General features: G+C 44.4%; 1 protein-coding gene across 1 annotated transcript; it reads left to right on the top strand.

Annotated features, from left to right (window-relative positions):
• The first annotated feature begins 56 nt into the window (after window positions 1–56).
• AGTRAP (angiotensin II receptor associated protein) lies at window positions 57–9,428 on the top strand. The gene is made up of 6 exons (XM_009289777.1): window positions 57–152; window positions 5,120–5,154; window positions 5,384–5,495; window positions 6,102–6,303; window positions 6,536–6,607; window positions 8,529–9,428. The coding sequence occupies exons 1-6, from the start codon at window positions 57–59 to the stop codon at window positions 8,633–8,635; spliced, it is 624 nt and encodes a 207-aa protein (XP_009288052.1). The 3' UTR covers window positions 8,636–9,428.
• The last annotated feature ends 1,675 nt before the right edge of the window (window positions 9,429–11,103 follow it).

Raw genomic sequence — 11,103 nt, 5'->3', positions numbered from 1 at the left:
CGGCAGCGCTCTTCCTCGGCCGCTGCTCGGGGGTGACGGAGGCGTGGGGTGGCGGGATGGCGTCCCGGGGAGCGGGTGCTTGGCCCGGCCTGCCCTCTCCTTTCGCATGGTGGCCAGCTTTGCGCCTGGTCCAGGACCTGGCTGCGGGCCTGGTCAGGAGATGTGGAGGCCTCCGAGGAGGAACGGCTAGTGTTTCTAAACGTTTTTCATCACATGGGCAAACGTTGCAAAAGCTCTTGGTCATTAAGACCAGCAGGCAATGACTCCAAGGTTCTCTCTTACTTCAGGGCAGTTGCTAAAGTGGCCAAGGACTGGGTTGGGACAGCAGCGGTTATTATCTTGTGTCTGTGGAGGTTTCCAGCTCAGCTGACCAGAGCTAATCCAGGATAAATGCTACACAAGATCCTGAGGAGGCAAAGTTTTTGCTTGTCAGGCAAAATACCTTAGATGATCCCACTTACTTTGGGGTTATCATCTGGTAGATAATTGAAATTGCTTCTCTGTTTGGGGGGGGGGGCTTCAATTGGGAGCAATTTGAGAATTTCGGTGAATATCTGGTAGCTGGAGAAATGGGAAATAAGGGACTTGACACAATTATGTTACGCTTTTCACTTTGGGAAGAAGCACGTCCTTGTGGAGAAGCTGGAGGATGCTAAAATCACTTTTTTGCTTTTGATGCTGGTGTTTGATATTGAAGCCTTTTCTGATACCAGACAGATGAAATTTCCCTTTTTTTTTTTTTTTTTTTTTGTCTTTTGTATTTTCAGAGCCCTGAGATTTCTAGGTGCGTGTGCCTTTTTCCAGCTTCACTACTTCGTGTATCTTGTTTGGTACACCAAGCTTCAGGTGCTTTCTTTGGTTAAAACTTTGCCCAGAGAATGAAAGCATCGCTGATCACATCAGTTTTTTTCTGCTATTGATTCATAAAGCTGTGAGCAGTGGCCTTGGAGCGGGCTGCCTACAGGCTGGGTGGGAGGATAGTATTATCTCAGCTACCATTATGAATTCAGCTTTGTACAGGAAGGCTTTCATGTGGCTGTGCTAAATAAGAGCTTGGCGTTCATATAATGATTTTTTCCTTCTCTTAGTAGTTCACCAAGAAAAGCAACGTCCCTTGTTAGAGGCAAGTAAGCAAATGGATTTTTCAAGGCCTGGCATGTGGATTCGATTACATTCTGGAAATTAGCTGATACTTTGCTCTGACAAGTTTGGACTATTGTGTGATTCCCAGGGCACTAGGAAGATTAAAAGATCTTGCCTTCTGCTTTGTTTTTTAACTTGGTTTGATTTTTTTTTTTTCCCCCCATGCTAAAGCAACAGTGAAAAATAAGGACATTTAATTAAAAAGTTTGCCAACAGGAAATACATGTTCTACCATGGGAGGTGGAGATAGGGGAGCTGAAAATCACAGGCTTCTGGAATGAATGAGTCACCATGACAACACAACTAAAATGCTGCCTTTCTTCTCTGGTTTCAGATAACCGTTCCCAAATCTCTTCCTAGATAAGAGTAAGCTTGTCCTGAGCAAACTGTTTTCAGCATTAAGAAATTCCTTGTTGTCAAGTCTGCCGGTACTGCTCAGGGGCTGAACAACCGGGGAACAGGGAGTTAATAATTGTACCTGCATCTTTGTACTGTTCCTGAGTTTAGGGCCTGCTTCCCTGAAACATATTGCAAAGGTGGGAAAGATTCTTATTCAGAAAGGGACCGGAAATAATACACACTACTGCTATTCATTGGCATGATCTGCTTACAGTTTCTCTAAGATTAAAAAAGATGAGCCTTGTGATAGAAGTAGCTCCAAGAAAACTGCATGACTGAGCTGTGTTTGTGCCAGAACATAGCAATGTCTTAGCCTTGAGGTCTCTCTTTAAGCTACTTGCAGAGCTATAAAATTAATGTAGCAGGCTTTGCCCTGGAGTGGGTGAGGACCATGCTCATGAAACAGCATCTACTGGCTCGGCTCTAATAGTAATGCTCAGCAAGGCATGTGGGAAGCAGCATAGCCATATCTTTGCAGTGAATGCTTGACACCTAGGATTATTGCAATAACTATGCAGAGCCTTGAAATACAAAGTTTGAGTTTGATCAAGCCTGGACAATGGCCCTACAATCCGTGTGCCTAGAAACATACGTTTTGTGCTTGGGCATTTTTAAATGTTACAGAATCACAGAATAAGCTAGATTAAGAGAGACCTCTGTATGTCATCTAGTCCAACCTCCTGCTCAAAGCAAAGCTAACGTCAAAGTTAGATCAAATAGCTCAACTCAAAATTCAGCTGACTTTTAAAAATCTCTAAGGATAGAGCCACGACAACCCCGTTGGATAGCCTGTTCCACTGCCTAACCACTCTCATTATTACCACTCTGTTATAATAATGAGGAGCATCCTCACAGGTGGCTCATTCACAGTTGGCCACTTGGATCTATATTTTGGTTAGTATATCCTCAGGTGAATATGTCACTCAGAGTAGATGAGCTCACTCAAAAAAAAAAAAAAAGTAAAATTTAAAAAGTTAGATATTACAAGAAAATAATTGTAATTTGAAACCGTGTAATTTTTAACTTAGTCAAAATTCAGTCTTGTGCTAGGTTCTGTGCTGAAGCGTGTTTAAAGGAGTGAGTTCCTGTTCCAAAGAGTTTCCCATCTAAGGAGACTGAGGCAGACCCAGGCTCTTTTTATGCTTGGCAATTAGTTCCATCACATGCTGGGATTTGCAGAGGAGCTAGGAATTCCCCTTAGCTCTCCCCAGTTTCCAATGGGGTGCTTTTAATCACATGGTCATCCTTCTGCCCCGAAGGGATGGGGACAGATGTCCCACCTTTCTTATTTTCTGCTCTCAGCACTAGTTCAAGTCTTGGGAGTTATTTTCTCAAAAAAAGAAACGTATGCCTTTCTTAGGTACAGACTTAAGTCCTTGAACAGATGGAAAAAATTTGAATTCTTCTGCTGTCTCATCAGGAGACTGCCTGCAAATTATCTAATCTCATGTAGTGACTGTAGCTTTAAAGAATGTTTTTCATTAACGCTACATTTTCTATGTTAAAGCATACCAAGACTACCAGCTAATTCCACAGTGCCCTGAAGAACAGTCAGGTAAATTGGACTAATAACCAGGAATGGAATGCCTTGTTTTATTTCAGCAGTCCCTCATACTGTGAGCTCTAGTTTACCTGACTTTATGCTGATGACTAAGCTTGCTTCATAATTCAATAACTGCAATATTGATCTAGACAGCTTTAAAAAAAAAAAAGTCACCCTGCCTAATTATGTTAACTGGTGAGCCTTGAGGGGTCTTGCGGGTATGTAACATGCAATTAAATACTACCTAATTAAGAATTTCCCTGATGTTGTGATAGTCTCTTGAGTAAATGCTATTTGCACGTCTACATTCTTATCCAAGAACATCTTGTATTTTACTGATTGGCAGTTTCTGCCTGGTCTCCGTGATACAACTGTGGAGAAGGGAAAGAGGGAGGTGGTGGTGAAGCATTTTGTAGGCTTTCATGAACAATTTAAAAAAATCATTAATAAAAATCTGTTTAAGCAGTGTTTGAAGTTATGACAAAATCTAGGCTACTCAGGGTGAATGCTCAGCAGATGTGCTAGGGTACTGCAGTGAAGCAAGAGCTCTGTGGTATCTTGGCAGAGCAGTATGAGCCACAGCAGATGCATCACTCCTGTTGATTTCCTGGCTGTGCTTCACTCATGTCACAGCTTCATTGGTTATTAACTCTCTTCTCGAGGAACTAGTTTTGTATTAAGTTAGAGCATGGATATACGTTTTATGTCAGTGAACGTAGCAGAATGTCAGTAGATCTTAATTTTTTTTTTTTAGTGTCTTAATGCTCCTATCTGCTTACAGCTTTCCTGCGTCCACTGAGTAATTTAGTCTTTTGCTACTTACTCATTTCCCAGTTTTCTTCCTTTTTTTTTTTTGTGGGAGTATGTGGGGGGAGTGTGTTTCAGCGTTTTTTGTGGGAGTATGTGGGGGGAGTGTGCTTCAGCGGGGTTTTGGTGGTGGTTTTTTTTTTTTTAATACCGAGGTCAGTATAAATGCCAATTGGACCCTTTCTCACACCTAGAAAAAATGGAAGAGTGCCTGTTTCCCATGGATTCTCTGATACGTCAAGGCTTCAGCCTTTCTTTTATGAGGCTGCTGATAGAGCCTGTCTTCCATATTCTTGTTTTCACAAATGTTTAGAGAATGAATATGAGTGATCTTCCTTTGTTGAGATTGGCCAGCAGGCTCAAAAGCAAGTGAGCGCATGGATATATGTATAGAAAGAGACTGAAGTGGTATATTCTTGTTCCCATTTGCTGTCTTAATAAATATGTAGAGTATGTCTCCTTGGTTACAGAAATGTCAAGTGCTGGTGAAGAGAATCCTTGTGTCACTTGTTACAGTAAGATGCTTTCTTCTTGGATTTGTCCCCTTGAGCACAAGGATCGGGGTCATTAAGGACATCTGCAAAGTACAGAATCTGTGACAGCATTATCTTATTGCTACTTAGGGCACTGCCGGCATTTGGGCCCTGGTGGCTTCACTGGGAATGAAGAGACCTGTGTACTATGGCAGGATCGGGTTCTTAGGTTCCTAGAAGATGCCTTCAGGTCTGTTAATACTGCAGTGAGGTTGAACCACTGCTCTGAACAGACTGGAAGGAGGTAAAAGGAGGATTTACTGAGGACTGGAGTGAAATTGCTGGGAGCTGCAGGCATGACTTTCCATGGACTTCTTGGTGATGAGATGCCAGGTTGGTCATGTATAAACTGTGCTAGCATAGCATGAATCAGATTGCCCGGCTTTCTGTACAAACTCTTCTGGAGTTCCAAAATCAATAACCCATTTAGAAAAGACTAAGTGGCCCCTGAATCAACTGTCGACAGAAATGATAACAATAATGAATGACTACAGGAAATACTCAGCAACAGAAGCAGAGAAAAATGGTTTTGTGTCTTCACTGTCCCAGTTGCTTCGCCAGCTTTCTGCACTGGTTCATGGGTCCAGGGCACTCCTCCACCTGTCCCTCGGAAGCAAGATGGTGTCATTTCATGTCGATCCTCCCACAGTTCTCCCAACTTGCTGACCTGTCTTCCTCTGTTTTTTTTTCGTAGGCCATCATTCTGGTACACTGGCTGCTCACAGTGTGGTGAGTGATTGGTAACTGGCCTGGCCTGGGTGAGAAGAGGGTATTCCTTCAAACTAGGAATGGGATATTCTTGAGGAATCAGCACTCCTTGTTTGTGCCTGTCTGTGTGCAAGAAGATCCTAAATCTAAGAGTGAGGTGTTTGTATGTGAACAGGGATGAATGCAAACAAACTGTTGCAGGCTTATTGTGAATGTGGGCTGGGTTTTTTTTTTTTGTCTTGTTTGGCAGGGGATGCATGAATTACATGTTTCCAGCCTCCTATGCCTGGGGAAATTTCAGTGTCCTTGCAGTGGGGATCTGGGCCATTGTGCAGCGAGATTCCCTTGATGCCATCATGATGGTGAGTGTGAGGATGTTTGCCTCCACCAGGCTGCTCAGGGAGAGGGTGGAGGGCAGAGACAGCTTCTTTGAGTCGGTGATGATTTTCAGCTGTTCCCAATATAGCACTGAGTAAGTCAAATTCCCTGTTTGAATTGTTTTGGTTTTTTTTAAGAGCACATATAAATCTATAGGCACTGTAAACCACGGTGAGAAGCATTCACTATCACTTATTTTGGTCCTCAACGATGAGGCACACTTGCCTTTTTTTACCTGCTGCTGTGACTTGTAATGCCAGAGGAGGACTTAGTGTTCAATACGCTTGAGCTGGAGGGGCTTTATAAAACCCTTCTCTGAACATTAAAGAGATCGGCAGGCAAAAATAAAAAATCCTGGAGCATATCATAAGAAGGTGTCTGATAGATGTGAAGAAAATGCACGAAATACAGGATTATTCATTTAGGAATCTCTGTCTACCTGGGGCAGTGTCAAGGGTTAGCAATGTGTGATACTGGGGTGAAGGCATGATTGTGCAGACACAGATCTCGCAGGAAATAGATGCTGTAACTGTTACCCCAAGTGGTTAATCCCCTATTCAGTTCATGTCCCATTCTCTCTTTGTTTCCAGTTCCTGACTGGCCTCCTGCTTACAGTCCTCACAGACATCATTCACATCTCTGTCTTCTACCCTCCAAACAGTAGCTATCTCAGTGATGTGAAGCGTTTCAGTATAGGCATGGCCATCTTCAGCCTCCTCCTCAAACCTGTGTCCTGCTATTTGGTGTATCGAATGTATCGGGAGCGTGGAGGAGAGTACACCCTTAACATAGGTAGGATGCTTCCTCTGCCTCCACGTCAGTGTGGGCCACCTCCTCTGGTGTTAGGGAGACTGCCTTGCACTTTGGACCCTTCAGCCTGAGCTCTGTGCAGCTTGATTTTGTCCCCCTTTCCAGGGAGGGGGGGTGCTCTCTCTCTCTCTCTTGCTCATGTCTGTTCTTCCATTTTTGTGGTTCTGGTGTGTCTTACGCCTTAAATTTACATTCTTCCTCTCTTCCCTTGCAGACCTGGAGTCCTCGTCTGACAGCCATTTTGCCCCCAATGATGTTGATACCACTGCGCGCTCTCTTATTCAGTGTAACTGAGAGGCTTTTCCTCTCTTCCTCCTCCTGCATTTGTGTGTGCTTGTTGGAAGCCTTTGGGTGTCCTTCTCTCTCTGCTAACCCTTTCTTTTCCTTCTGGGGGAAAGTAGAGGCAGCATGCCCTCTAGCTGGATTATGCATGAGAGAGAAAGAAGCTGGATTTCTAACTCCATGCTTTCTCTGGGCCTCACATGTCCTAGCTACCTTGATTGCTTTGGACCTCCATTTCCTCACCTGGAAAATGGGACTGATGTTTACCTCGTGGGACTTTGCCTGGAGGCACTCGTTTTTTTTTCCTGGTTGTACTTGCTAATGATAATGTGGCAGCCTTGCCAGAGAGAAGGGGCTGTGGGTGGATGTTCTGGGTCTCAAGTCAGCTTTGCCAAGTATGGCTGGTGCTAGTTCGTGCCGGGGCAGCTGCCAGGGATTGTTTGCTGTATGGGAGTTCACCCTGGCAAAACCAGCAGCCTGGCACAGTTATCTTTTTGCCTTCCTAAGAAGGCTGTGCAGGACAAAGGATGGTACAACTGCATTACAGTGTTTGAAAGCTGTCACTTATGCTGCTTTGGTGCTAGCGAAGAAGATACCGCTTCCTGTGAAAAGAGGTGGATACCTGCAGAGGAGGAGAGGCCGTGGAAGGAAACCATGGCTTGGGGCGCTATGTGCTATTTGCATCTCTCTGCTAGTGCAATGTCGATGTCTTCTCCATCAGCTACTTGTGCAAATGCCAGACAGATCTGTCTTAACTGGGTCAGGCGGCCTGTGAGTCAACTACAGCTCCTTGCTGTGGGCCATGTTTGTGCCAATTTTTATTACCTGCTCACTGTGCTTCTAACTGGGATTTGACATTTGTATCCCATGGAAAGTGTAGGTATCATTGAGGAGTTCAGCCCTTTGCTTGGAATTTGGGAGCACTCCTTCTTTTCAACCACACTATCCCAACACAGGCATACTGTCTGAGAGTCTCCTCTCGGGCACAGGTTGGAATTCAGATACTTTGTAGTTTCATTTCCTCTCCTGAACTCTTTCTCACAAGATTTTCAGTACAAACTGTGTGCTGTTGTTTTGTTGAATGTGGTTGACAAATTTCCTCTCTCATTTTCCTGCTGTCTGGCATTTTCCTTTTGAACCTAACAGTGTTGCATTTTTCCTGGTCTTCCCTGTTTCGTTTTCTTTCCACACGAAATCCCTTTTGTTGCTTGACAGCATCCTTCCTGCACAGAACAAGCCTCTGACACGGTTTGGTGCCCACCTTTGATTCAGATTGCTTTCTAGCCATGGAAGATGCCTGGCCTATAGATAAAGAGCTTTCCATACACATTCTCTGTCTGTCTCTCTTCCTTCCTTGCTCATCCCCTGGACAGTAACATGATTTTGTACCATTCTTGTACCACAGGCAATAGTGCAATTGGGAATACTGCTGGATTCAAATTTAGTGCCATGGTGTGGCACACTTGAGGCATAGCTGCATTTTTGGGAAGAGTGGTTATGGATGAATCATGCTCTTAAATCTATGCTGTCAGCTAGCCATGGTTCCTGCTGCTTCTGTTTTTGTTTGTTCATTTTTCCACTAGATCTCATAAACTTGATCTTGCTGAAATATGCTACTAAAGGAGCCTGTTATGCTGCTATGTAGTATTGCGGGTCTTGCTTTCCACACAGCCATGTGGCTACTAAGAGAGCAGTTCTCAGGGAATGAAGAGGCGTGTTCAAATGCATCTCGGTTGTTTTGCCTTTGTTGGAAGGATGAGTTTTCTTACCTCCTGCCTGTGTAGTGAGGATCACAGAACACAAGTGCTGGGGGGCTGGTAGAGCAGCTAATGTGGTGCACTCCTGAGCTGTTGGTTTCTTCTAGGGGATTCAGTTCTTGTGCTTTTGTTTTTTTCCCAAGCTTGTTCTCTTCCATCTCCATTTAGGTGTCACCCGTGCAGGCCGGGATTGCAGTACCTATGAGCCAATTGATCAGCAGGATGCCCCTCCACAGTGGTCTGACTCAAGCAAGACAGCCCAGCAGCCGTACTGAGGTCCTCTCTGCAACGGAGAACAGACACTTCCCTTGCCCAGCCTAGCCTTCTGCTCTTCCCATGTCCATTCTGATGGAGCAAGACCTGCTACTAAGCAAACAGGAGAGGATCTGATTTTTCATTTCTTTTGCCTCCCTGAAGGTTAGGCAGATGGGTTCCTGTAGTAAGTCCAGAAGATCTCGGAGATGTCATGTTAAACACTGTGACTCTTTGTAATCCGAGTACTCTCCTTTCCTCCCTCCCCCTAAATCCCTCCTCTGTATGTGTGAGTGGATGCACCTTCTGGTCTTCCAAGACTTGTATTGTGCATCCTCTCTATTGTAAGTAAGGGAACCACTCAAAATATTACTGGACAAACTATCTTTAAAAGGCTTATGGACTGCCCTTAAACAATACAGTTTAGCCTGCTTTTATGCAGATACATTTCCAGGAAACATCTGGGAGTTCCTGAGGGCTGTTTTTGATGGTGTTAGTTAACTAAGGTTTATGACCGTAACTCCCTATGCTAGCTGTGGTGGTTTGCACAAAGCTGGGGTTGGTATAAAATGCTCTTACTGGGCCAGGGAGCTGCTTGTGCTCCCAGTATCTAGTCTTGAGTTTTATTCACTGATGCTTTTATGCAAGTTGAATGTCCTTTAGGATCCTTAAAATAGCTGTTGAATGTAGGTTATAGATACTCTGTGCCTTGAAATGTCCTTTTGCCTTCAGCTATCTATCTTAACAGAACTTGAAATGTTACATTTTTCTAAGAAAATTATAAAATGAACACAGTTTTGCTGTGTTAGAAAAAGTTACACTGGTCACCTATGTCTCATTTGAAAATGTAGGTATTCTTGAGGGTTTGGGAGTGTAGCCAGGCAGTCTGGGAGAGTCGTTATGGGGGAGGGTCTAAAGGGCTTCCATGGCTTTTAGTCTAAGCTTTACTCAGACAAGTAGAGGGTACTGCTTGTAAATGTGTGGGTGGGAAGGCGGCCTAGTAAAATGAGGATTGAAGAAAGGAAAAGATGGGTTTATTTACACTGCATTGGTGAGCTCTGTGGGGTGTGACAAACTAAACTCTAATCTTATGCACAATAAATCTGTCCTGCTGTGGCTTTCTGGTAAAAATCTAAAAAAAAAAATAAAATTCAGGGTTCTTTTTCAGAAGAAAAAGAGTATCTCAGCTTTGGCAGAATGAAAATACTAGGGCTAGGAAGATCTGTGTTTTTTCTGAAGCAGTTTCATTTTCAAAGTTTACATCTGTTATTCTACAACTGCATTTCTCTTGACAAGACCTGCTGCTGCATTGATTCTTCAGTGACCAAGAGCCCTGTTAACTTTGCTCTAACCTCTAGAACCATGCCATTTGTATTTTTAAAACCAAGCAATCTTCTCCCAAGTTTGATCACTTTAAACACAAGCGGATGCTTCCTCCACTATGCTGCACAAGCACTACAGTGACCTGCTGCTGTACCTGGACCATCATCATTTATGCTTGGACCAAACACATGGTAAATGCCATTAAAGTGCAATAGTCTGGTTTACTCTCCCGAGACGAGTGTTGAGCACTCATTTTGCAGGCTGCCACGCAATAGAGCATAGGAATAGGAATCAGTCTGCTCTTGTGATCAGGTGGGGAAGGAAGAATAGATGGGCAGAAATTTCTGGGGCTTGTGGAGGTTGCAGAGCAGGCCTTTATATTCAGTTAATGGTTTTTTTCAGCTCTTGAGAACTGTACATTGACAGCACGGATCCCTGAATAATGCATTTAAACGCTCAGGTTTTTTCTTCCTTAGACCTGTGAAGCACAGACTGAAAACAACTATTTTAAATGCAATGCTTTTTGTGTATTTGCACAAAGAGTTACATCTAGTGAGGCCTTCCCAGCCATTCTCCATTGCAAAAGACGCCACAAAATCTATTAATACCCATCTAGCTGACCTGTCGTGCGCTTTTCTGTGGAGAATTCAGCACATCTGGGAGCTCAGGGGAGCAGAGCAAGGCAGCAGTTACACTACACTTACTGTGCCTCAGGGATACCTATTTTGGGCAGTAAATCAGAGAGGTGCTGATAAAAACAAGGCCCCTCTCCTGGCTCCTGAGGAGGAGGGTGTTTGTTTCGGCAGTGCTTACAACAGTAAGCACCAACGCGCTCTTGGATCAATACCTGGTTTAGTAGGGCGTGTGGAGATTCACGGAGCCTGTTGTGCTGGAGCACAGCCTCGCTGATCCCGGCGGCCTGGCTTCACTGTGGGGCGTCTCGTAGCTTGTCAGCGGGGTCTCCTCAGCCGGACGTGCAGCAGGTGTGATACTCTGCTCAGGTTTTTTTGCTTTGTTTGTTTTGTTTTGTTTTTTTTAAATCCTCGGGTCCTGATGTGCCGGGGTTTCTTTGGTCATGAGGTAGCAGCTCTCCAGGATTAACCAGAACCCGCCGGGTGCAGCTGCCTCCCTCGGCGGCATCGTCTCACGGGTCCCCACGGGCTGCGGG

This window comes from Aptenodytes forsteri, unplaced genomic scaffold (genome assembly GCF_000699145.1).
Source record: "Aptenodytes forsteri isolate BGI_AS27 unplaced genomic scaffold, ASM69914v1 Scaffold61, whole genome shotgun sequence".
NCBI lineage: Eukaryota > Metazoa > Chordata > Aves > Sphenisciformes > Spheniscidae > Aptenodytes > Aptenodytes forsteri.
Note: the sequence above shows the minus strand (reverse complement) of the source record. Positions and strands in the feature narration are given on the sequence as shown.

What these genes read in the sequence shown, in the direction of transcription:
- AGTRAP (XM_009289777.1), top strand. Translation starts at nt 57, where the DNA reads ATGGCGTCCCGGGGAGCGGGTGCTTGGCCCGGCCTGCCCTCTCCTTTC. An exon ending in CACTGGCTGCTCACAGTGTG is followed by an intron (nt 5,155 to 5,383) that starts GTGAGTGATTGG and finishes CTTGTTTGGCAG; the next exon opens with GGGATGCATGAATTACATGT. An exon ending in TGCGCGCTCTCTTATTCAGT is followed by an intron (nt 6,608 to 8,528) that starts GTAACTGAGAGG and finishes ATCTCCATTTAG; the next exon opens with GTGTCACCCGTGCAGGCCGG.